We start from the raw sequence: 27327 nt of genomic DNA, 5'->3' as shown, positions 1-27327 counted from the left end.
TCGTTGATATTATAGCGTGACAAAATCACACTACTGCATCAACATAGTCTTGGAAACAGAGGACAACTGTTGCTGCTAGGTCTCTTTTTTAATTTTATTTTTGCTCATTTTAATTTGTAATATAGCCGACCATTACATGCATTATTCCTACAAGCCCAGTGATAACAAAATACGTTTTCTTAACTTAGTCATCGAGATTTGCAAGATAAGCGATGTGGAAGAAGACGAACATTCTCTGACGGTGCTTTCTTGTTCAAATGTCTTGTGGCGAGATAGTCTGCTGCACTCATAAAGAGACCGGAAGTGCATTTAATTTAAAATTCAACTAATAACATTAATTAGATTTCACACAATATTTTCTCTATTATGAACTAAATAAATATAATTATTATGTTTGAATTAACTACAATGAGTATATTTTATACCAAACATTTGTATATGAAATGTAATTAAATATTTAGACATAGACTTAGACTTAGACAAAACTTTAAAGGCCTAGTTAAACCCACTACTACCGACCACAAAGTCTGATAGTTTATATATCAATGATGAAATATTAACATTGCAACACATGCCAATACGGTCTTTTTAATTTCCCGGGAGTTTCATCTTGAAAACGTTGCGTAATGATGACGTGTACGCGTGACCTCACGGACTTTTAGGAAATATGACCGCTGCACACACACACAGCTAAAAGTCGTCTGCTTTAACCGCATAATTACACAGTATTTTGGACATCTGTGTTGCTGAATCTTTTGCAATTTGTTCAATTAATATTGGAGAAGTCAAAGTAGAAAGATGGAGTTGGGAAGCTTTAGCCTTTAGCCACACAAACACACGGTGATTCCTTGTTTAAAATTCCTGGAGGTGAAACTTTACTATGGATGAGAGCGCGGTCAAGCCAACATGAATCACGACGGATTGTCAACCAGCAGGTTTCGGTGACAAAATTGTGGTAAAAAGTCACTTCTTACCGGAGATCAGCTGAGCTTGTGCCGTCCATAGCTGCCGTCGACTCCCCTGAGACATTGGCGTCAAGACGCCCGTGGAGACACACCTCCGACCATCAGGTACTATTTAAATCACTAAAACACTAGCAACACAATAGAAAGATAAGGAAATTCCCAGAATTATCCTAGTAAATGTGTCTAAAAACATCTAAATCCGTCCCAACGCAAGCGCGTTTTTTTTGTAACTTTTTTTTTTTTTTCTAGTCCGTCGCTATCAATATCCTCAAACACGAATCTTTCATCCTCACTCAAATTAATGGGGAAATTGTCGTTTTCTCGGTCCGAATCAATGTGAATATGTGAGGAGCCCCCACACATGTGATGTCATCATCTGCGACTTCTGGTAAAGGCAGGGCTTTTTTGTCAGCACCAAAAGTTGCGAACTTTATCGTGGATGTTCTTTACTAAATCCTTTCAGCAAAAATATGGCAATATCCCGAAATGATCAAGTATGACTCATAGAATGGACCTGCTATCCCCGTTTAAATAAGAAAATCTCATTTCAGTAGGCCTTTAATGATCCACAAGGGAAACAGTTCCACACAGTAGCTCTGTTACAAATGATGGAAAAGATGGAAAGAACAAAGCAGGTATAAAATTTACTAAAAACAATATAAAATATAACATACATACGTAACATTTACATAATACATGTACAGTATAGGATATATACTGATATATTATATGCTTATATCATGTTTACAATATATAACAATAACCATGTACAATAGTGCAGTATATGTAAAAGCTGCAGCATAAAATAGTGTAAAATATTTGACTCAAAATCAAAAACACAATCATAATGATTATATCTTACCTAACAAAATAATTCAAATTTACATCTTTTTTTTTACAATATGTGTTATTTCATCCCTGCCATAAATTGTATATTAACACACACAATAAAAATGCTCACTTTTAATTGAAACTGCCAGAGATGTAGTCAAATATTTATTATGGAGGTGGCATTGAATACACGCTATAAAGTTTTCATTAGCACTCCTGACATCAATTGTAGTAATAAAATGCAATGTGGACCAAAAAAAAATGCAAAAAAGTGTTTTTTTTTAGAAATAGACGTGCATAATTCAAATTTACACAACCACATAATCCTTTTTTACAGTATACAGTATGTTAAATAATCTCTCCCATACTGTATTAAGTTACACGATTAAGAAGCTGTACAACGCTAGCTTTTTGTGTGTGTTATATATTTTACATAATGGACAAAAAAAAGCCATAACTTTTTTAAACCTGCATGTGCTGTTAATATTGTATTCACACACTCCTTGAAGGGGAGCACTAATGTTCAAGTGTATACTAACATGCATTGATTTCCAATAGCTGCTCCCATTAGAATGTTCTATTGGACCTGCTGTCCGCTCAGCCTTAAAAACAATATTTGATCATTCATATGCAGTTGTTGTCTTTGCAGGGATAAGTAAAATAGCATTTTTTCTGCAGCAGCTCCTTTTGTGACTTTAGTGCCTTTAGTGATTGATAAATTGAAGTGTGTTTTCTTGGATTAAATGAAATCAGGCAGATTTTTAAATATTGTAATAATATATAATTCGAAATCTTTTATCATGCTTTTTGGTGTATTGTATCTTAAAATAGGCACCGAGCCCAATAGGAAGAAAAAAAACAACGACAAAAAAAAAGAAGACCCTCCCTCACACCCCGCGCTCCCCCTCCTCCTCCTGCCCACAAACTCCGCAATGAGGGCTTTTTTCCCTCGCTTGCACTTTTTTCACCGACACCAAACCTGACTGGACTTTTCTTCTCCATTCCTCCTTCTGCGTCGGGGCCTCCTTCAGCACCTCAATCCTTCTCCTCATGGACGTAAAAGCTGCAAGTTCTGAGAAGTCTCAGCTGATCCACGACAAGAACCACAAGACCTATTGTGAGCGCGTGCACAGGTGGGAGAAAGGTGCGCGCACGTGTGCGCTCGCGTACACACACACACACACACACACACACACACGCACGCAAGTGATCTCCATCGTGCAGGAGTGTTTTAGGCCAATGAGCAAATTCATTTCCACGCATGGCTCGCTTGTGGACCGACTGCGTGACAAATGGCGCGCGCGTCCTCGTGGACACTTGACTGAGCAAAGCTGTCTCCGTGCGTGTGCGTGTCGTTGCACGCAATCTATACATGCATATAGATTGTTTCAAAAACATAAAGCACACAAAGTATGATGCAATATATATAAAAAAAATTGTATTGTACATTATAGTAAATATATAATCAACTAATCAACTCAATTTCTTTTAATTCACACTTATCATTAGCATTATAATTATAGAGTTATGTAATTATAAAAATGCCATATTGTCCTTAAATATAATTAAAGCAGCTTATCTTGTATATGTTTTCCAACCAAAATATTATACCACTGCTGTACAGTTGTGCGCAAATGCACGCACAAACATAAATATTGTTAAATAAATAGAATAGAACGCCTTTTATTGTCACTATGCTTGTGATGAGAATAAAAACATATGTCAGCATTATAGATCGTTTTGTACCACATTTTAAGGCATGAATTGTGGCCTAAAAAAGCTAACATAAATATTTAAGTCTTTTTAGTTGCTAAAGTCATTATGGATTTTTTTAAACGTCTATCCATCCATCCGTGAACATGTAAATTAAAACATGAATTTAATGTGAGGGGGAAAATGTTGCAGAGCCCTTCTCTTTTCTGCGGAAAATGTCTTATTATATTTCACTGCGCATGAATTTATTAACGTGGACCCCGACTTAAACAAGTTGAAAAACTTATTCGGGTGTTACCATTTAGTGGTCAATTGTACGGAATATGTACTGTACTGTGCAATCTACTAATAAAAGTATCAATCAATCAATCAATCAAGACTAATCCTAATGTTTTATATGGAAAATAATTATATATTGTGTCAATTTAAAAACATGCATGGGAAAAAAAAAAGCTTGGACAATGTGTGCGTGCATGTGCAGACGTGCGTGTGCGCGTTAGAGTAGTGCATATATTTGGGATTTCATGCACCATTTGTGACGTTCACGGCGCGTGCACGTGTTTATTGTCCACCTTCAATTCTGGAAGTGCATGTTGCTTTTTTAATTTTTGATTTTTTTGTTTCCTTTATACATGGAAATACTTCTTTAAAAGAACGTTTGTTGTTGCCATTTTTTATTATATAGTGTTGGTTGGATAATCTACAACAAAGTGACACCTTTGCAGTTAAATACACACACAAAAATACAGAAATGTATTATTATTTAACCTAAATATTATCATAAAATGAATGATACAATTATATTAGTTCTATTATTTTGCGTATGACAAATAAATGGTGTCATGTTCACACTGACAGAAATGATTTGGGGTTGAGACCCTTCGGTTAGTAAAAAGTGGGCAAGAGCCCAACCTGGCAACCAACTGGAACCAGAGAACAAAAAAATGGACACTTCAATAGGTACACTGTTTATTTCGAAACACTTAAAAAAACAGCATAATATAAAAAGGTTCACTTTTGACACTGTGAGCGAGGAATTCTAACAATTAATTGTATACTGCTTCATGCTCCTTCCCAAAATATTAAGAACGGTGCTGTCTGGTGCTCTTGTACACATAAACTCTGTTGTTTTGCCTTTGTAAAAACAAATATAGATGTTGTTTACATTATCGGAGTTGGTATAAGAGTATTTATAAGGGTGTGTGTGCGTGTGCGTGTGCGTGTGTGTGCGTGTCCGTGTGAGCGAGACAGGTCCCAGCGGCGTCATTGAACAAAATCTCTTTTTCCACTCCACTGATTTTCTTCAGTGGACATCATCCGTCTGTGTGTGTGTGTGTGTGCATTTGTGTGATAAAATACATGTGAATGTGTGTCTGGCTATCTCAAGTGAGTCTAGATTAGGTTTCTTCCACCTCATTAGGCACATCATTGCAGAAAGACCCCCACAACATATGTGTGTGTGTGAGACACTCCAAGGGTAGCTTTCAGTCAGTGTAGCCACAGACAACATAAACATTAGGGATGTATCCCTTTATGGAGGATGCCTGTGCGTGACTTTGTTTTATGTGGGGAGACTAGTGCACAGACTCCAATATGTCAGGGGACCCTTTTCTGCTGCAGCCTTCTCCTGCCATCGGAGCCGTTGTGGTAGCTCTTATACCGTCTTCCACCTGCTACGCCGTTGAGATGTTCACCGTATCCCTGGCTAGGGGGCAGTCAGGTACTATAGGCCTTTGCCAAGGGCCACCTGGGGTAACAGTAGTAAAGGGGTTAACCTCCTAGTACCCCAAGACCCCATAGAGCAGTGGTTCTCAACCTTTTTTCAGTGATGTACCCCCTGTGAACATGTTTTTAATTCAAATACCCCCTAATCAGAGCAAAGCATTTTTGGTTGGAAAAAAAGAGAAAAAGAAGTAAAATACAGCACTATGTCATCAGTTTCTGATTTATTCAATTGTATAACAGTGCAAAAATATTGGTCATTTGTAGTGGTCTTTCTTGAACTATTTGGAAAAAATATATATAAAAATAACTAAAAACTTTTTGAAAAATAAACAAGTGATTCATTTATGAATAAAGATTTCTACACATAGAAGTAATCATCAACTTAAAGTGCCCTCCTTGGGGATTGTAATAGAGATTCTTTTGGATTCATGAACTTAATTCTAATCATTTCTTCACAAAGAAATAAATCTTTAACATCAATATTTATAGTACATGTCCACAAAAAATCTAGCTTGTCAACACTGAATATTGCATTGTTGCATTTTTTTTCACAGTTCATGAATTTACATTAATATTTTGTTGAAGTATTATTCAATAAATATATTTATAAAGGATTTTTGAATTGTTGCTATTTTTAGAATATTTAAAAAAAATCTCACGTACCCCTTGGCATACCTTCAAGTACCCCCAGGGGTACGTGTACCCCCATTTGAGAACCACTGCCATAGAGGAGCCTCCACTCACTTTAACGTCATGCCCAGGACAAGCATGTTATAGCAACATACTGTCTGATCATGTGGCCCATGTCCTCACTTAGCAAAGTGAACTGCTTCACTTGTTTTTGGTTAAGTGTCTATAATCATTACCATGATGGCCACAGTTTGACCATGGAACAGGTTATTTTTGTATGGGGAAAATGGCTTCCAAATCAGAGGTCTCGTCGTATACTTTACTCACCCTTGTACACCATCAGTTCCTTTCCAGACCCTAGTGAGCAGTTCCCAGACTTCCCCTTTAAGAATGGCGGCATATCGACCGCCATGGAGCTCAAGCATCCCGTGGGCGTCCACTGCCACCGCCCCAAGGCCTCGGCGTGCGAAGACGGCGTGGACAAGCTGCTGGCGAAAAAGAAACTTTACATCGCCTCTGCCGTCTGCCTGGTCTTTATGATCGGAGAGGTCATAGGTAAAGTCTGCAAGCACCCGACGTCATGCAGGCGCTGCAGAAGACGAAGACCTTAATTGCACCTGTGTTTCCCTCGCAGGAGGTTACCTGGCCCACAGTCTGGCCATCATGACAGACGCCGCTCACCTGCTGACCGACTTTGGCAGCATGATGGTCAGCATCTTCTCCCTCTGGATCTCCTCCAGACCCCCCACCAAGACCATGAGCTTTGGCTGGCACAGATCAGGTGAGACCCTCAGGAGACACTTCATTAGGTACACCTGCGGATTGACATCCATTTGGAGCAGGCCTGGGAAAATTAAGGCCCGGGGGCCACATGCGGCCCTTTGAACTTTTCAATCTGACCCGCTGGACATTCACAAATAATTCTTTTAGATCTTTAAGATGGGAAGTGTAGCGGCCAATATGATGTGCAGTCATGGTTTCTAATGACTGTAAGTCTTCAACTATACTAAGTATTTTAAAGCTTTGGAATCAGCACTTATGGATGATATACCAGTTACTATGGTTATCTATTTAGTTATTATGGTTATCTAATTCATTGCTATGGTCGTTTATTTAGTTACTATGGTCATCTACGTCAGCTGCTCAGACGAGGCACCAAGCAGTGTGGCCGGGAAGCGTTTCCACAGACGCGGAAAGAGATTTTCACAACAAAGTTCTAAAGCAGGGGTCGGGAACCTTTTTGGTTGAGAGAGCCATGAAAGCCAAATACTTTAAAATGTATTTCCATGAGAGCCATATAATATTGTTTAACACTGAATACAACTAAATACGTGCCTTTTTTAAGTAAGACCAACATTTTTAGAGTATAATAAGTCTCTAATTCTTTTTAATAACATTGTTATTTCTTGATGGATGGATTAAAATGCATGAGAATGTTTTATATTTTGAACGTTATTTTTAACACTGTGATTACCAGCGGAATTATTCACTACTTATTGCGTTAAGCAATGTCAGCTAAGATTTATCTGGGAGCCAGATGGAGTCATCAAAAGAGCCACATCTGGCTCTAGAGCCATAGGTTTCCTACCCCTGTTCTAAAGCTTAGTAATATATAGACTAGAATATACTATAGAATATAAATATATATATATATATATTTTAGGTGGTTTTATTTTGTACCCTTCGCATTCATATTTCACAGTTTGTTGCATTTTTGTTGCGTTTCACTTAATTGTAAAATATGTCGATCGAATGGGGGTGTGTCGTTCATATGTTGTCAATATTCAGTGTTTTATCTTTCATAGAAAAATTTAAAATTCCATCACGTTTTTTAAGGCGGTCTGTCATATTGTTTTTAGCATTCAATCAGACATTCTTGTGAGGTTTTGTATTAGTGTCCCTAAAAATAGATATACCGGCCCCCAGACACATTTTTTTCTCTAAATTTGGCCCTCGAGTCAAAATTATTGCCCAGGCCTGATTTGAAGGAAGCAAATTGAAGATTAAAGAAGTAAAATACAGGGTTGTAGGGTTGGAGTGGAACAGGCTTGTTGGTCAAGCGAGCGGAGAGGACGTGTTTTGAAATGTTATTTGTATGAATTAATTGGGCGTCATAGTATACCTAATGAAGTGTCCAGCGAGGGTGTGAGAACATTCTCAGGTTGCGTTCTCTCCGCAGAGATCCTGGGGGCCTTCTTGTCCGTCATGTCCATCTGGATGGTGACAGGGGTTCTGGTCTACTTGGCAATCGAGAGGATCGTGCGCGGTGACTATGAGATCGAAGGTCACGTGATGCTGGTCACGTCAGCCTTCGCTGTCATCGTCAACATCATGTGAGTAGAAGAAGCGAAACTTTTATTTGTATTTTTTATTTTTATTGAAACAAAGATTATTTATGTTTTTTATATTTGTTTACTTACTATGGCATATTATTTGTTTATTATTTATTTGTTCACTGTTATGTTACAGAGGACAAGGAAATAGGATATAATTGCTATTAGAGATGTCCGATAATGGCTTTTTTTGGCAACATCCAATATTCTGATATTTTGCAACTATTAATTACCGATTCCGATATCAACCGATACCGATATATACAGTCGTGCAATTAACACATCATTATGCCTAATTTGTGATGCCCCGCTGGATGCATTAAACAATGTAACAGGGTTTTCCAAAATAAATCCACTCAAGTTATGGAAAAAAATGCCAACATGGCACTGCCATATTTATTATTGAAGTCACACAGTGCATTATTTTTTTAACACGCCTCAAAACAGCAGCTTGGAATTTGGGAAATGCTCTCTCTGAGAGAGCATGAGGAGGTTTAGGTGGGCGGGGTTGAGTTGGGGGCAGGGGGTAGAGTGTAGCGGGGGTGTATATTGCAGCGTCCCGGAAGAGTTAGTGCTGCAAGGGTTTCTGGGTATTTGTTCTGTTGTGTTTATGTTGTGTTACGGTGCGGATGTTCTTCCGAAATGTGTTTGTCATGCTTGTTTGGTGTGGGTTCACAGTGTGGCGCATATTTGTAACAGTGTCAAAGTTGTTTATACAGCCACCCTCAGTGTGACCTGTGTGGCTGTTTACCAAGTATGCTGAGATTTACTTGTGTGTGTGTCAAAAGCCGTAAATATCATGTGATTGGGCCGGCATGCAAAGGCAGTGCCTTTAAGGCACGCCTCCAATATTGTTAGTCTGGTTGGAAATTGGGAGAAATTCGGGAGAATGCTTGCCCCGGGAGATTTTCCGGAGGGGCCCCTTAAATTTGGGAGTCCTGGGAAAATCGGGAGGGTTGGCAAGTATGACTGGGAGACGCAATTGCTCTGTACTTTTCTCTACGTCCGTGGAACACTCCGCAAAGCGGCGTTTTAAAAAGTCATTGAACCCGATAACGATAATTTCCTATATTACATTTTAAAGCATTTATCTGCCGGTAATATCGCCTGTCCGATATTATCGGACATATCTAATTGCTATGTATGAAAAGGGGTAGGATTAAATAAGCTCAGCTTCTTCCTACTCCTTTTCGGACATGCTGTAATGAAACAACCGGAAATATGGTTCAGATTTTTAAACCAATAAAGCTTGCATTCTGATGACTTCACAGCATGGCGTACATCCTGCACCATTCCACCACCTTCCACGCTCACGGCCGCGGCTATACTCACATCGACGAGGACACTCAGAGTCCCGTCGCTCACGGCCATGCTCACTCGCTCCTGAGCGCCCACGGCAACACCAGCGTGCGGGCCGCTTTCATCCACGTAGTCGGCGACCTACTGCAGAGCATCGGCGTCACGGTGGCAGCAATCATCATCTACTTTCGGGTCAGACGCTCATTGAACACTACCATGATTGTACACAGGGGGAGCCATTTATTGGTATCTAACTATGATTATTATTGATTAAATAACATAACAAGGGCAGCACGGTGGAATCTGGGGTTAGTGCATTTGCCTCACAATACGAGTTCAATCCCGGGCTGGGGATCTTTCTGTATGGAGTTTGCATGTTCTCCCCGTGACTGCGTGGGTTCCTTCTGGGTACTCCGGCTTCCTTCCACCTCCAAAGACATGCACCTGGGGATAGGTTGATTGGCAACACTAAATTGGCCCTAGTGTGTGAATGTGACGGTGAATGTTGTCTGTCTATCTGTGTTGGCCCTGTGATGAGGTGGCGACTTTTCCAGGGTGTACCCTGCCTTCCGCCTGAATCCAGCTGAGATAGGCTCCAGCGACCCCCCGCGACCCCAGAAGGGACAAGCGGTAGAAAATGGATGGATGTAGTGCCTTGTACACTGTAAGAAAAATTTCATCAATCACATCAATCCCAATTTATCTGTAAATCTCTTATTTACAAGCGCGTCAAAGGGCTCCACAAACAACAACATCCCCTGATCAGAACTACATCCGGTTGAGGGAAAACTCAAAAAGCCTCAGTTGGGAAAAAGACAAAAGTTTAAAAAGAGGCTGCAGATGTGGGGACCCTTCTCCGCTGCAATGGATGCCAAGTGGCTCCAGTTATTGAATTATGACATTCATGATAATGTGGGAGTCCACGTCTATCGGAAAGACAGCAGAGGGTCATAGGGGACTCTTCTGCCATGTGGACAAGTCGACAACGCAGAGACGACAACAACTGATGCGTAGAAGAGTGCATAGTTTACCTCAGGTCACGACTTGGGACAGCTAGCGATTCTTCCAGACTGGAACCTCTTCCAGAAATGATCTGTGGCCACCTGGTAACCTCGCCATGCAAGAGTGGGGGACATGGCAGATATATTTAAAAACAGGAGTATATAAATGAGTTTTGAAATGGGACATTATAAAGTCGTCATTATAAATTCACAGCAAATTGCTGGCTAATATTTTACTTTCTCAGTAACATTTATAGTATTTTACTGTGAAATAGCAGTTAATTGCTGAGAAACATAAGGTTATAATTTGTTGCAGAACATTTTGATTACAGCATTTGTCTGTGAAAAATACTGCTGGTAATTTTTTAACGGTGTTGTGTAAAGAATTATTAGAGTGAGTAAATATTAATTTTAGATTTGTTAGCCACTTTTCTGCCCGATTAACTTCCCACAAATTCATAAAAGTAGCCGCCTGTGTAAAATCTCAACGGCCTCTTCATTATCCTGTATTTTTGGATAAGTTTGTAGTGCTAACATGATTTAAAAAAAACGTTTAACTAAAAAGCTGTTTATGATGGAAGCAGCTTAGAATAGAATAGAACATATCTTTATTGTCATTGTACATTGTACAACGAAATTGTATGCAAACTAATCTAGTGCAAAATCCTACATAAAAACATAAGAACATAGATAAATAGATAAAAATACATAAAAAAGACATAAAAATACCAAGCATACAGCTCACATGCACAGTCATTATTGTTATCTTGTGTTCAGCAACACTATTGCTCTCGGGTAAAAAGTGTTTTTTAAACGGTTTGTCCGGCATTTTATTGTCCTGTATCTCCTGCCTGAGGGCTTCAGTTCAAAAAGTTTATGTCAAGGGTGAGATGGGTCTTTTATGATGTTTTGGGCCTTTTTGAGGCACCTGGCACTGTACAGTTCATCTAGGGAGGGAAGAGAGCAGCCAGTGATCTTCATGGCTGTTTTTATGACGGCTTTTCCAGCTCAGAGTGCTTGAGTGTCACCTGGAATATGAAAAAAAAGAAGAAGCTGGAAAGCCGCCATGTTGATGTGTGTGCACTCACTCGTGTCTTCCCTCCCTCGCAGCCTGAGTACAAGGTGGCCGATCCCATCTGCACCTTCCTCTTCTCCATCTTTGTCCTTTGCACCACCGTCACCATCCTCAGAGACGTCTTCCGGATACTCATGGAAGGTCGCCATCTTGGAAACGCACACACTGAAGCTTGCCGGAATAGAAAACATAAATGCATATGAAATGTTGTCACTCGTTCGCCTGCAGGTTCGCCGAAAGGAATCGAGTTCAACTCGGTGAAGGAGCTTCTGATGTCCGTGAAGGCTGTCAGGTCGGCACACTCGCTGCACCTTTGGGCTCTGACGCTGGGCCAGACCCTGGTCTCCGTTCACCTCGCTGTTGGTAAATATCACACATGTTGACATGCACAAACAACAGCAGGGATATTCAAAGTGCGGCCGGGTACCATTTTTGACCTACAGCTAATTTTTTATTGGCCCTCAACTTACTGTAAAATAGATTATGGTATTAAAGCAGTGATGTGTCTCTGCAGGCCTAACATAACCAGAAATCATGATCATAATTAATGATAAAAGTCATTTTTAATTTACTTTCCCTTAATGTCTAAAAGAAGGGATGTCCGATAATGGCTTTTTTGCCGATATCCGATATTGTCCAACTCTTACAAACCGATACCGATATCAACTGATACCGATATATACAGTCATTGAATTAACACATTATTATGCCTCATTTTGGTGTGATGCCCCGCTGGATGCATTGAACAATGTAACAAGATTTTCCAAAATAAATCAACTCAGTTATGGGGAAAAAAATGCCAACATGGCACTGCCATATTTATTATTGAAGTCACAAAGTGCATTATTTTATTTAACATGCCTCAAAACAGCAGCTTGGAATCAGCTGGTAAATCAATCATTTTCAGCCGCAACAATTCACAAAATAGCCAGCGAAACCGTGGAGAAACTGAGAATTACACAACTGCCCCATCATTTGGTTATTAATAATAATAATAATAATAATTAGGTTTATTGTCTCCTAGGAGACATTTGTCATGGACATCAAACCACAGCGTTTTACATACATATATACATACATACATACTGTACATACATACATACCTGTATATACAGTTCATCCGACAATACAGTGATTAGAGTGAACAGTGCGCAGGTATAACAGTTAGTTACACATTACACCCCCCAAGTTGCACACCTCCCGTGTTGCACTATCCCAATATTGACTCCTTATTATTGCATCCGGTTATTACAGTAGTTTTCTGTTGTTAAGAGCTTAGCTTTCCAGTGTGACAAAGGAAAATCTATACCTGTTGCTGTTCTGTACCATTTACCATTTGGCATCAACACAATTTCCCTATTATCATTGTTCAAACGGATGAAAAATCCTCTTTGGAATCAGAATTAAAGTGACATGCCTGTTTAGCAAGTGTAGAATTGAATTTGAAAATGGTTTCAATGACAATAGCTTGTTGTATCAAATAACAGAGAGTGAAAAACTGTGTTTATGTGCAGTACATTTTTTTTCTGTCAAGATTGAAATACATCATTTAAGAAGGATGAAATGCCTTGTTGATGCATATCATTTCCTGGCTTTTGCGTGCCACAATAAATGAAGCGGCAGGCCAGATGTGGCGCTCCGCAGGCCTTGAGTTTGACATCTGTGCCATAGCATCTGTGCCATTTACGTCCCCAGGAAATAAAATGCATTAATGCTCGATAAAATTTACTTCAACATACTAGTTTTAATTAGGCAGAGTGTTCTGTACATTGATCTGATTATCTGACCCAATATTTAATAAATGTAATTTAAATATTAATTTAAACTACTTCAAACAATGAAGAAAATTACATTTGTTGTATATGTCTCGCTTCCTAAAATTAGATTCGACAATAAAATATAATCATTTAATAAATCCTTGAAAATGTTTTATATTTTCACAGATTTGTGTTACTCGTAATTCATATATTTGAAGTCTATTTCTTTAAAAAGAAAAAAAACTTCCCACTTTATTTGTTTTCATTCAGCCCATTACTCATGCCGTATAGAAGAACTTGGACCACTGTAAACATTGCATTGAAATTTTAACCTTGCTAGCAAACAGAACATTGGGGCCCAAATTTGTGCTTGACATAACTGAGGCGCTCCTCAAGGCACCCCTTTAAGTCCTCTCCTTTTGGCAGTTAGGTAATGCTGTCTAGCTTGTATACTTCAGATGCCCGTCATGAGTCATGTGTTCAACATCTTTGGTTAATGGTGTTCCTCGGGGGTCCATTTTCGGTCCTTCTTTTTTGTCATTCGGGCTATTTAACTTGCAACCCACGAGTTCAGTTAAAAAAAAGACTCGCTTTTTTTTTTGCAGCAGATTCTTAAACAACAAAAGAGTGCTGTCATATAGATGATCTTTGACTGGCATTTTTTTTAACAGAAGGTCCTTGATAACAGCATAGCGCTCCTTCCTGTAAAATCTGACAAAATAAACAGAGCTAAATCAAATGTCTTCTGTAGAGGATGGTGGTTCTCGGGAATATAAAAAATAACAATAATAGTGAAGGCAGAAGTCAGGACCCTGCGGTTCTTAGCTGTCCGGAAATGTGGCCTCCCAAACAATTTAGTTGAATATCCCTGCTGTATACACTATACACTTTACACTATATTTGGCTATTTAACACTAAATTGGAGGTTTAAATGTAAATTTTTTGTTTAACCACTGTAATGTGCTTAGTTTCCAGAAAGTTATTAGCATAAAAGCCACATTGTATTATGTATTATATGTTAGGTATTTAGGTAGATTCGAGTCATACCAAAGACTATAAAAATGGGACCGATTACCTCCCTGCTTGGCACTCAGCATCAAGGGTCGGTATTGTGGGTTAAATCACCCAAAATTATTCCCAGGCGCAGCCACCGCTGCTGCTCACTGCTCCCCTCACCTCCCAGGGGGTGATTAAGAGTGATGGGTCAAATGCAGAAAATAATTTCGCCACATGTAGTATGTGTGTGACAATCATTGGTACTTTAACTTTAGATTGGCAACACTAAATTGGCCCTAGTGTGTTAATGTGAGTGTGAAGGTTGTCTGTCTATCTGTGTTGGCCCTGTGATGTGGTGGTGACTTGTCCAGGGTGTATCCCGCCTTCCGCCCGAAAGCAGCTGAGATAGGCTCCAGCACCCCCACTACCCCTAATGGGACAAGCGGTAGAAAATGGATGGATGTTAGGTATTTACTAATTTATTGCTAAAAACCCACTGCGGTTACTTTTAGTCCTGTTACTCATCTAAGAAATATTTGCCATAGGAATCTTGCACAAAAAAAAATGTCCCCTGAGTTGGGCCTATACACGTTTGGAGTAGTTCAATTTGTTTATTATTAGATTTAAAGTTGCAAAAACACAAACATGTAAGTTTGTTTAAAGACAGGGGTGTCAAAGTCAAGGCCCGCAAATTAATTATCTATGGATGATATTTGATTAGTATTAGAACCGGCCCGCAGGCCACAGCCGCCTGATGCTGTTTGTCACGCACCAATACTCCATCAGTGTTGGCACTAGGAATTTTCAAAATGGGGTCCCTGGCCATCAAGTCATAAAATGCGGTCCCACAGTAAATTTTTGGGGTCCCACTTTTTTGTAGCCGTTTTGAAAACAAATGGTAAATGTATGCATTAGCCTGTTATATCTTACATTCTATATTGTGTTTTGGAAAAAGGTTGTCATAAAGGTTACTTAATTCACTTAAAAATAATACAAAAGAGAACACATTTTTATGCATATGTACAGTTATTCACTTACAAACATTCATTGACTTTCTTCTTTCCTTCATGGATCTAAAACTTTACCGCTGCCGGTATTTTTTTCTATATTTTTAGTGTAATATTTTTAGAATGTGTTTCTTCTATTTGTGGACAAAGTAGGACAAAACAAAACAATCTGAAGTTGTCTTTATTTTTTAGTTTTAATGCTATGAATTTAATAGTCCGGCCCGCGTGTGCACAGATTTTCCTCCATGCGTTCCCTGAGCTAAAATGAGTTTGACACCCCTGTTTTAAAACATTGAAATGGCAACATTACTGACTGTTCCCAGACGAGGGCGCCGATGCGGAGTCTGTCCTGCAAGAGGCCGCAGAGCTTCTCCACACCAAGTTTGGCTTCCAGAGCGTCACCATCCAGGTGGAGCACTACTCGGAAGACATGAGGCACTGCCACCTTTGCCAGGACCCTTGTGACTGACACGACTCGGCATTCCCACGCCCAACACACACCTGCAAGAGAGGAGGCGGCGCCCGGCCCCGAATGCCCACCAACATTCCCTTCAAAACCAAAAAAGAACCATCAAAGTCATTCGGGAGGCTCCAGTCCACCTTGAAGTGGCGCACCTGACCCAACCTTATCATACCACATTTGAATAAAAACACATCGCCACGCCCTTTGACCCGTTTGGTCTTAGCGAAGGTCATGTACCCGACACATAACGGCGGTTCATTGCGGTGCTTCTTAAGAAGTTCAATTAGATACTCTGTGTCAAAATCCTCCTAATGAGCTGATCAATAAGACTGATTGGAAGGTGAACTCACTGCCTAAATGTCCTCTGAACCGCAGAGACGCTCACTGCCATCTTGAAAACCGGTTTGATTGATTGGTTGAAACTTTTACTAGTAGATTGCACAGTACAGTACATATTCCGTACAATTGACCGCTAAATGATAACACCCGAATAATTTTTTCAACTTGTTTAAGTCGGGGTCCACGTAAATCAATTCATGGTAAATCACGGTCATTATCTCATTGACACACATTCGACTTTCATTTAAAAAGGGCTGCATCTCGTTAAGGAAACACATTTAAATGATCACCAAAGACACCAAGTTATGATTACCACATACACTGGCCACTTCATTAGGTACAACATCCCATGAGATTCGACAGATCTCTCATGATGCTGAATGAAGCAGAGAGTCCTGTGTGTGTGGACATAAAATGGGAGATTACCACAAGTGCAAATGAGGACTATCAGTGTCAGTGTTGTGTTGTGCGACAGCATGTTCTTTGTGCGTTTTTGTGCTGGATGCTGCGTCGAGGCAAAGTAAATCACATGACCATCATGTACTGTATAACATGATATTAATGACATACATTTTTTTTTAATGCGGCAATTCTCAAAGTGCCATGTTTGTCCCAAAGCTCTTTTTTTTTTTATTGGCCCAAGCATCTTTCAAATTTACTTAATGTGGCCCTCAGTGAAAAAAAGTTTGCTGTATAGTATTTCAACACCAGTCCATCCATGTGTCTGGAACAGAAAGTAAAAGTATGAGGGGCCGTCTGAGACATAATTCTGCTGACAATGCAGACACACCAGTGTTTTGGAAAACCTCGCACACACAGACGGCCCCCCATACGACACCATGTGTAGCATTGTCTCGGTTGCAGGATTAAGGATCACCTGCGATCCATTCACTATGACCGGTTCTGGTCCAAGTGCTTGCATGCTCGTAAGCTGTGAGTCTTTATCGTGCTCAAGTGCCAAGAGGAACCATGCCGTCAATACTCTGAATGTAACGATGACCGATGTGTATGCTTTTCCATGTTTGAGAATGCTCTGTGTTGTTGTCTTTCGTGTGCATATTATATACAGTGTGTGTGTGTGTGCGTGTACATGTGAAAATATGAAAACGTTGTCTTTTTGTAAACTTCCAAATAAAAGATGGCGGACTGACTCTTAATCAGTCTACTTTACACTGAGGTTTTGTACTATTTTACTCAATCCAAATAAGTTTTGATGCTCCTTATCAGCCAGAAAATTAAGCTCTCAACAATTTAGAGCAGGGGTCCCCAAACTTTTAGACTTGGGGGCCGCATTGGGTTAAAAAAATTGGGCCGGGTTGTATATATATAAATGTATATATTCCGATGTCACAATATCGATAAGAAACAATATGATTGAGTGGCTAGGAGACACCGAGAGTAACAAGCGATAAAAAATTTATTAAATAGGACAGATTTGAAAAAATAACAATTATAAAAAGTAAGTATTTTTATTTTTTTGAACTTGGGACTTCCTGGGGGCCGGATTTTGGATGCTGGCTTGTCACATTTTAACACATTAGCAGTAGTGGTTTAGTCCATTTCAAGTCCAAACAGTTACAATGAAGTACACTAGTAATGTTTCCACATAGATTTGGGACTGTGAGAATGTAGCTTGTCATTCCAAATCCACATAGTACATGAAGAAGGATCAGTGTTGCCAACTTAGCGAGTAATCAGAACCATCTAGATTGTTTTTCTAAAAAAAAGCACCTAGTGACAAGTTTTGCTGGAGATTTTTGGAGGTTCAACTTGATTTATAATTTTTGTCAGCTGGCAGCAAGTGCTGTTGCGGGCCCCTCCACCATCTAAAAGCCCTCACAGGTGGCTCCGTCTTGTTTGTGACATAAAAATAACACAAAAAGCAGAAATTGTGACACCATTTTTTATTTTTCAACTTTTTTTAAAATAAATTGCTGTGTAAATGAGAGATTTCTAATCACTGCTTTGTTGGAATTCGTATTAATATTGATACTGTTGTTGACATTATTCTTTTTTTTTTCTTGACTACTTTTGGATTGTTTTGTGTCATGTTTGTGTGTCCTCTCTAATGCTCTGTTGATTAGTTGTTTGGTTTTGGAATTATTATTATGGTATTATTGTGTATTATTTTGTTGGATTGATTATTTTAAAAAAAGAAAAAAAAAGCAGCCACAGAATATTTATTTATGATTATGTTTTGGTTTTCATGTTTTTGCTCACTTTTTGTCTCTGCCAGTGTCCATTAAAATGACATGCACCTTGGCCAATTAGATCATGTAATGCTACTCCTTGTCAGCATCAGCGATTACTAAGTTTGTTCACTTCCTGTGTTTACCATGTTCTCATTTTTACTTCTGAATAGGACTTTTTGTGTTGTCTTCTTTAACTCCTGACAAAGTTGGAAAACGATTGACACATACAAATCCCCTTTGAAATAAGTAATCTTTATTAATTCATCACCTGGATTACAAAACCAAATATTTCTATTTTACAAAATCAGTCTTATTGAAGTGCTTGGCTGAAGAAAAAGAAACATCCTGGTGACAAGACACATGCCATATACATGAGAGAATAACGTAATGTATTCCTGTTCCCTGATCATGTTTGCAAACGTTTAATAATGGCTATAAACACACTAGGCTTGATCTGTACATGTGCAATCAAAGACTGCTGCTAAAAGAAGGTTTAAAAAAAAGTTCAAGTATTTCTGCAGCTGCGGCCTGACTCGATTAGAAGAATTCTGACTTTGTTTTAAAAACATATGCAGATTATAAAAACAAATGTCTCCTCTTTAGTTGATTGCAATCAAAGTCTTTCTCCAGTTAGCATGGCTATGCCAACAGCGGAGGTCATAGAGGAGCGTCCTCCGCCCGTTTCTGCTCCTCCTCCACGCATAGAGGAGCGTCCTCCGCCCGTTTCTGCTCCTCCTCCACGCTCGTCGACGGGTGTGCAGCGTCAAACTCGGCCTGGCACTTGCTGATGGTGGTGTGAACATATGAGTTGTTGAGGCTCCTAACACAGTTTAGTCGGACTAGGCCGGCCTGGCCCGCCGACGCCAGCCACGTGTGAGAGCTCATGTTGGGGTTCAGACGCACCTGAGGGCGAGGGGGGTGGGGTGTCGTCACTTGCGTTTGGCTTGGAGGACAACTGGTGTTTTTTTCTTATTTTAAATAGAACGCAAAAGGTGACGGTAAAGAGGCACAGAAAATCTGCGAAAACAACTAATTTTAACATAGCTGTTTCCCTGGTAACCTGAAGAGAAGACAGCACACTCTCCTTTCAAGCTCACATAAACAGCGTTACCCAGTCTGGTTACTTTCATCCATCCATCCATCCATCCATCTTCTTCCGCTTATCTGAGGTCGGGTCGCGGGGGCAGCAGCCTAAGCAGGGAAGGCCAGACTTCCCTCTCCTCAGCCACTTCGTCTAGCTCTTCGCGGGGGATCCCGAGGCGTTCCTAGGCCAGCCGGGAGACATAGTCTTCCCAACGTGTCCTGGGTCTTCTCCGTGGACTCCTATCGGTTGGACGTGCCTCAAGGGAGGCGTTCGGGTGGCATCCCGACCAGATGCCCGAACCACCTCATCTGGCTCCTCTCGATGTGGAGGAGCAGCGGCTTTACTTTGAGCTCCTCCCGGATGGCAGAGCTTCTCACCCTATCTCTAAGGGAGAGCCCAGCCACCCAGCGGAGGAAACTCATTTCGGCCGCTTGTACCCGTGATCTTATCCTTTCGGTCATGACCCAAAGCTCATAACCATAGGTGAGGATGGGAACGTAGATCGACTGGTAAATTGAGAGCTTTGCCTTCCGGCTCAGCTCCTTCTTCACCACAACGGATCGGTACAACGTCCGCATTACTGAAGACGCCGCACCGATCCGCCTGTCGATCTCACAATCCACTCTTCCATCACTCGTGAACAAGACTCCTAGGTACCTGAGCTCCTCCACTAGGGGCAGGGTCTCCTCCCCAACCCAGAGATGGCATTCCACCCTTTTCCGGGTGAGAACCATGGACTCGGACTTGGAGGGGCTGATTCTCATTCCGGTCGCTTTACACTCGGCTGCGAACCGATCCAGTGAGAGCTGAAGATCCCGGCCAGATGAAGCCATCAGAACTACATCATCTGCAAAAAGCAGAGACCTAATCCCGCTGCCACCAAACCGGAACCCCTCAACGCCTTGACTGCGCCTAGAAATTCTGTCCATAAAAGTTATGAACAGATACTTTCATCTATGGAACATTAATCGACTTCGCCCATCCTTTACCCCACATACTGCTGCCATATTAGTCCATAGCCTGGTCACCTCTCGCCTGGACTACTGCAACTCCCTCCTGTCTGGTGACCCTCACAAGTCACTTCACAAACTTCAGCTTCTCTAGAACTCTGCAGCTCGGATAATCACCAGAACCCTTTCAATCCAGCACATCACCCCTGTTCTGCAGCAACTCCACTGGCTACCCATCAAACATCGTATACACTTTAAAATAATTCTCCTCACTTTCAAAGCCATCCATAACCTCTCTCCAACATTTCTCTCTGACCTGATCCATGTCGCCACGCCCTCACGTTCCCTAAGATCCTCTTCATCCATCCATCTCACTGTCCCTTTATTTAAACTGTCCACCATGGGTGCCCGAGCTTTCAGCCGCTCTGCCCCACATCTTTGGAACTCTCTACCACCGGACATTCGTAACATAGACTCAATATCCCTCTTCAAGTCAAGACTCAAAACACACCTATTCCTGACTTCTTATTCATTGTAATCATATTTTCTTCTCTATATCTTTGTCGTTGTTATTATTGTTGGGTTGTTTTCCAATTTGATTTTATTGTTTTGATTTTGTACGGTGTCCTTGAGTGCCCAGAAAGGCGCCTTATAAATAAAATGTATTATTATTGTTATTATTAGAAGCACCTGGACGTGTACACAACCCTCCCCCCAAGTTTTCTCATAGTACATTTCGACTGTTGTGACAGTAAACTACGAATGAATGTGTTTATTCAATGCCCTCAATAACACTCACTGATTGTCTTTATTGGGTAAAATAAATCCTGTGTATTATCCTCCTACTACCTCAGACAAAAAAGCCTACAGTGTTTTGTGCCCCTTCAGAAATTAAACACATCAAAGCTTCCCTCCATGGTCGCTCTCCATCTGGCTGGCTTCTTCCACTGAGGGCGACATTTTTCTCATTTTACACATCATTACATTCCCACCTCTTTATGGCCCCCGCCCCCTCCCTCATGCCAGGAGGAGTAGGCTTTTGGTCCATCACACCCCTCAGCATTATCACTCCTCCTTCCTTGTGAATCCTACCACCGTGTGTGTTGGTACCTTGTGCAGCGCAGACAAAGGCAAGCGGTCCATGTCAATCTTGCTCTTGAACTCAGTTTTCTGCATTTTCTTCCACAGACATCCCTTCCTCCCAAAGCTCTGCAACCACACCAAAGGAAAACGAAAAGGTCAAGACAAGAAGGACTCGGGTCACATGTTCAAGACCAGCTGCAGATCATGAAAGTCTGGATATAAAATTATATATAATAGTAATATAGACACAACATGTTGTATTAAATTGATCAACTAAATGTATAATAAATAAATATTCAAATAAAAAAATAATCCAAATTGAATTATTTAATATAAATAATAAGAAGACAATATTGATTAAAATAGTTTTTACATTATACATATAAAATATATATTTATTTTCTTAATTTTTTAATGCATACTCTACAGTGGAACCTTGATTTACTACCCAATAATTGTACACATTTTTCAATTTAAAAGCAACAGACAGAATAAAATATGCTTTGGTGTATGAACCTTGTCTCAGTTTACAAATGTTTCACCCATCGTGTGCTTTATGGACTTCAGATGCTCCTTCTGTCACAAAGCAGTGACGTCTTTAGCTATGGTCCTCAGTGCTGCTTTGTGTGCATGTTAGTGTTTTACAGCCTTTACACAGTATTTTCAATTTTTTCTAGCTCAAAGAGTCCAAAGAAAGCAAAGAAAGAAGCAATGTGTGGTTTGAAACATTCAGGATAACTGGCTGTTAAAGTTAAGGAGTTTTGTGATTTCAATGTGAGAGTGCACCATTGGGCTTATGCGAGCGTGTGTGTGTGTGTGTGTGTGTGTGTGTGTCAGCAGGACAGATGTAAATAAGTTGTTTTGGCTTTGTTATTAAATAAAAAGTTGATTTATCACCACCGTGTTATGTTTGATATACAAACCCAGTTTCCATATGAGTTGGGAAATTGTGTTAGATGTAAATATAAACGGAATACAATGATTTGCAAATCCTTTTCAACCCATATTCAGTTTAATGCACTACAAAGACAAGATATTTGATGTTCAAACTCATAAACTTTATATTTTTTGCAAATAATAATTAACTTAGAATTTCATGGCTGCAACATGTGTCAAAGTAGTTGGGAGAAGGCATGTCCACCACTGTGTTACATCACTTTTCTTTTAACAACACTCAATAAACGTTTGGGAACTGACGAAACTAATTGTTGAAGCTTTGAAAGTGGAATTCTTTCTCATTCTTGTTTTATGTAGAGCTTTAGTCGTTCCACAGTCCGGGGTCTCCGCTGTCGTATTTTACGCATATAATGCGCCACACATTTTCGATGGAACTGCAGGTGGGCCAGGAAAGTACCCGCACTCTTTTACCTCGAAGCCACGCTGTTGTAACACGTGGCTTGGCATTGTCTTTCTGAAATAACATTGCTTGGATGACAACATATGTTGCTTCAAAACCTGTATGGACCATTCAGCATTAATGGTGCCTTCACAGATGTGTAAGTTACGGGCCTTGGGCACTAATACACCCCCATACCATGACAGATGCTGGCTTTTGAACTTTGCGCCTATAACAATCTGGATGGTTATTTTCCTCTTTGTTCCGGAGGACACCACGTCCACAGTTTCCAAATATAATTTGAAATGTGGATTCGTCAGACCACAGAACACTTTTCCATTTTGCATCAGTCCATCTCAGATGAGCTCGGGCCCAGCGAAGCCAGCGGCGTTCCTTGGTTTTGTTGATAAATGGGTTTTGCTTTGCATAGCAGAGTTTTAACTTGCACGTACGGATGTAGCAACCAACTCTAGTTACTGACAGTGGTTTTATGAAGTGTTCCTGAGCCCCTGTGGTGATATCCTTTATACACTGATCTCGGTTTTTGATGCAGTACCGCCTGAGGGGACAAAGGTCTGTAATATCATCACTTACGTGCAGTGATTTCTCCAGATTCTCTGGACCTTTTGATGATTTTACGGACCGAAGCTGGTAAAATCCCTAAATTCCTTGCAATAGCTCGTTGAGAAATGTTGTTCTAAAACTGTTCGACAATTTTCTTACAAAGTGGTGACCCTCGCCCCATCCTTGTTTGTGAATTACTTAGCATTTCATGGAAGCTGCTTTTATACTCAATCATGGCACCCACCTGTTCCCAATTAGCCTGCACACCCGTGGGATGTTCCAAATAAGTGTTTGATGAGCATTTCTCAACTTTATCAGTATTTATTGCCACCTTTCCCAACTTCTTTGTCACGTGTTGCTGGCATCAAATTCTAAAGTTAATGATTATTTGCACAAAAAAAAAAGTTTATCAGTTTGAACATCAAATATGTTGTCTTTGTAGCATATTCAACTGAATATGGGTTGAAAATGATTTGCAAATTATATTATTCCGTTTATATTTACATCTAACACAATTTTCCAACTCATATGGAGACGGCGTTTGTACAATACTGTATAGTGCTTCATATTATGTTTAAAGTGTACAAACTTTCACTACAATGTGGACTTTTGTTGGGGCTGGAACCCATTAATAATATTTACATTCTAATAGAGAAATTGGCTTTAACATATAATTTGTTTCCATTTTTGAACCCTGATCAAAAACCAATTACGTTTGTATATTAAGGTTCCACTGTTTAAGTATTTTTGCCAATGTCACCCAGTAATGTATATAGTCAATCAAACTGTACTGCAGACTCCAACATCCAAATTAACATACAATCACAAACAGTACATACAACTAAAATACAGTATAAAAGGGGATATATCTCCTAATATTAAAAAAGTGCTTGTGCATATTCAGTAAAAGGCATCTAATAAGAGCAGCAAAAAATACTTTAAAAAGTGCTTATACATATTCAATAAAACACAAATACCACTCTTTTCACAAATAGGATTGGTATCTCACAGAACTACACCTTGGAATTGTCAACAGTTTAATAAGATTTTTTCTTGGACCCTACAGTCTACATAGAAAACTAAAAACATCAGTGTCCTAAGAGTGGCCTGGAAAGTGTTTGGCACTAATTCGCTAAAGCAGGAGTGTCATAGTCGTTTTCATTAAGGGCCACATCGCAGACATGGTTTCCATTAGAGGGCCGATTTTAACAATGAGTAATATGTGTATATACATCCATCAATCCATTTTTTACCGATTGTCCCTTTTGGGACTGCGGGGGGTGCTGGACATGTTTATATATAATACATTAACAATATATTTTTTTTTTACATAAGCTGCAAAAAAAAGTTTAAACTGGTATTTCTCAGTCACCAGAATTTTACAGTAAAAGCAGTGGGTATTTGTACAGCATATACAATTTTTTTTATAAATCAAGTCGACAATTTGTTTGATAATTTGATAAAAGACGCAATTTCATGCAGTATATGATTTTTAATGTCAAAAAGGAAAGAACAGTTATATTTAGTAAGAAATTATAAAGCATTTTATTAAAGGCCTATTGAAACCCACCTCTACCGACCACACAGTCTGATAGTTTATATATCAATGATGAAATATTAACATTGCAACACATTCCAATACGGACGGTTTAGTTTACTAAATTACAATTTTAAATTTCCCGCTGAGTTTCTTGTTGAAAACGTTGCGGAATGATGACGCGTGTTTGTGACGTTATTGGTTGGAGGGGACATATTAGCCCAGCACCACACACGGCTAAAAGTCGTCTCTTATCATCGCATAATTACACAGTAATTTGGACATCTGTGTTGCTGAATCTTTTGCAATTTGTTCAATAATGGAGACTATAAAGAATAATGCTGTTGGTGGAAAGCGGTTGATTGCAGCTGCCTTTAGCACCGAAACACAGCCTGTGTTTCTTTGTTTGTTGTGAAGCTTTAACACAGAGCGGTTAAGCGAACATCTTTCTCTACGTCAACCAGCAAGTTTTTGGATGAAAAAATTGTGATATTAAGTCAGCTCTTACCGGAAACTTCAGCGGATTATGCGACTTCCTCCTGCAGCTCAAAAAGGCACCTGTGATCTTGGCTCCTGCATTGGCTTCTCTGAGAGACACAGGCGTTCACCGCAGCCATCCGACTTTCAGGTATGGCTTTACAATCTCACTAAAACACTATTAAAACAATAAGCAGATAAGGGATCTTCCAGAATTATCCTAGTAAATGTGTCTAAATACATCTGAAACGGTCCTGGAGCAGTCGCTTTTTTTTTTTTTTTGTGCTTCACTAACTTTCCTCATCCACAAATCTTTCATCCTCGCTCAAATTAATTGGGAAATTGTCGCTTTCTCGGTCCGAATAGCTCTTGCTGCTGGTGGCTCACATTATAAACATTGTGAGGATGTGAGGAGCCCTCATACCGGTGACGTCACGCCCACATTGTCTGCTACTTCCGGTAAAGGCAAGGCTTTTTTATTAGCGACCAAAAGTTGCGAACGTTATCGTCGATGTTCTCTACTAAATCCTTTCAGCAAAAATATGGCAATATCGCGAAATGATCAAGTACGACACAAAAATGGACCTGCTATCCCCGTTTAAATAAGAAAATCTCATTTCAGTAGGCCTTTAACTCATAATATTTCCAGGCTTTCACAAGGCACATAAAAAAATGTGGCGTGCCAGATTTGGCCTCCGGGCCTTGAGTTTGATACCTGTGCGCTAAAGAGTTTTCTGGCACTACTACCCCTGGGCTTCTCTAGCAGGATTTGAAGACATTCACAAGTCATTGTATATAACAAATAAGGTGTCCCTAAAATGTAACATCCTTATGTAGTCTAATCGCCACCCATCCATTTTCTACCGCTTGTCCCTTTCACTAGAGCCTAACTCAGCTGCATTCGGGCGGTTGAAATTATCTCAAATTTTAATGAGATGTGTAAACACTAACTAAAGGCTGGTGCACACAAATATTTTCTGAATCTTAAGCCTTTTTTATTTGTTAGAGACGTCACACACAAAAATCAGGCATTGAGCAGTTTTGATCTGGACAAGTTGGTAGAGAAGGCCAGTAACGTGGTGGGAGTGGAGCTGGACTCTCTGGTGGTGGTGTCAGAGAGGAGAAGTTTAGCAAAACTCCTAGCCATTATGGACAACACCTCCCACCCACTACACTCGGACCTTGCAGAGAGAATGAGCACGTTCAGTGGAAGGCTCAGACTCCCAAAATGTAACATGGAACGACACAGGAGGTCCTTCATACCGATAGCCATCAGACTGTATAATGCATATGTTCCTTCTTGACTGCACTTAAATGTAGAATATATGTAAAATATATTTATATTATTCATATATTATATATATAATATATGTCATATATTATTATTTATTATTATTGTTTATTGTGAGCAAATTGTGGTGCTGAATTTCCCCCAGGGAACAATAAAGTACTTTCTATTCTATTTTATTATTCTATTTATGTGTATGGTGACCTCCGATCATGTCTTAGCAGCACACCACACACATAGCAACAACCGAGCAACAACCGGAAAACACAAAGACAGGCAACATGAAAGAGGACATAGGAAAGGAGGGAACGGTAATGGTCTTGGGACTATTATTGACAGAAAAATACCAAACTTAAAAAAAAAAAGACTAGAAACAATTGTGGAGACAGCGTAAACACTTTATAATGTGCTGAGCGAGCTTCAAGTGGGCCTGTTGCTTTAATGGTTAATTGTGTCAAAGCAGTTTATGTAATTTGTTGACAGATTGTTAACACTGGCTTTCCTGGTTCTCGCTCAGTCAGTTTGCTTATTGTGTGGCTATACTTCAAGTACCATGTCACGATTAATTCAGCGATGACTCTGTGTGGTGTTGGCATTCCTAACAGACATGAAGAGTTTTGGTCGTATATATTGAACACGTTTATTATTACGTTTGTCGCCTCAGACCCGTTTTGGAGTCGAT

The 27327-nt window shown here is 39.9% G+C and overlaps 2 protein-coding genes across 7 annotated transcripts in view; one reads left to right on the top strand and one right to left on the bottom strand.

Moving 5' to 3' along the window:
* Nucleotides 1-2769: 2769 nt before the first annotated feature.
* Nucleotides 2770-17304, top strand: slc30a2 (solute carrier family 30 member 2). Its single transcript, XM_061900808.1, has 8 exons — nucleotides 2770-2929; nucleotides 6208-6419; nucleotides 6499-6645; nucleotides 8044-8197; nucleotides 9469-9688; nucleotides 11608-11713; nucleotides 11801-11935; nucleotides 15656-17304. Exons 1-8 carry the CDS (start codon nucleotides 2847-2849, stop codon nucleotides 15799-15801), a joined length of 1203 nt encoding a protein of 400 aa, XP_061756792.1. The 5' UTR covers nucleotides 2770-2846; the 3' UTR covers nucleotides 15802-17304.
* A 1258-nt stretch (nucleotides 17305-18562) lies between these two features.
* gtf3c2 (general transcription factor IIIC, polypeptide 2, beta) overlaps nucleotides 18563-27327 on the bottom strand; it is a 37862-nt gene continuing 29097 nt past the window's right edge. For 5 of the 6 annotated variants that reach the window (XM_061900803.1, XM_061900804.1, XM_061900802.1 and 2 more), the window contains 2 exons: nucleotides 21471-21569; nucleotides 18563-19229 (listed from right to left, as the gene is read on the bottom strand). In XM_061900803.1, the coding sequence (XP_061756787.1) occupies nucleotides 18984-19229; nucleotides 21471-21569 (345 nt within the window). In that variant the 3' untranslated portion in view covers nucleotides 18563-18983. Of the gene's footprint in view, nucleotides 19230-21149; nucleotides 21308-21470; nucleotides 21570-27327 lie in introns of those variants that run through there. The other variant, XM_061900806.1, reaches the window with a different exon arrangement.

The sequence above is a fragment of the Nerophis ophidion genome, linkage group LG05 (assembly GCF_033978795.1).
Source record: "Nerophis ophidion isolate RoL-2023_Sa linkage group LG05, RoL_Noph_v1.0, whole genome shotgun sequence".
Classification (NCBI taxonomy): Eukaryota; Metazoa; Chordata; class Actinopteri; order Syngnathiformes; family Syngnathidae; genus Nerophis; species Nerophis ophidion.
Note: the sequence above shows the minus strand (reverse complement) of the source record. Positions and strands in the feature narration are given on the sequence as shown.

Bases quoted from the DNA above. Each gene is read 5' to 3' on its own strand.
- slc30a2 (XM_061900808.1), top strand. From the start codon at position 2,847: ATGGACGTAAAAGCTGCAAGTTCTGAGAAGTCTCAGCTGATCCACGAC. The intron at 8,198-9,468 runs GTGAGTAGAAGA...ATGACTTCACAG, and splicing joins GCTGTCATCGTCAACATCAT to CATGGCGTACATCCTGCACC. The intron at 11,714-11,800 runs GTCGCCATCTTG...GTTCGCCTGCAG, and splicing joins CTTCCGGATACTCATGGAAG to GTTCGCCGAAAGGAATCGAG.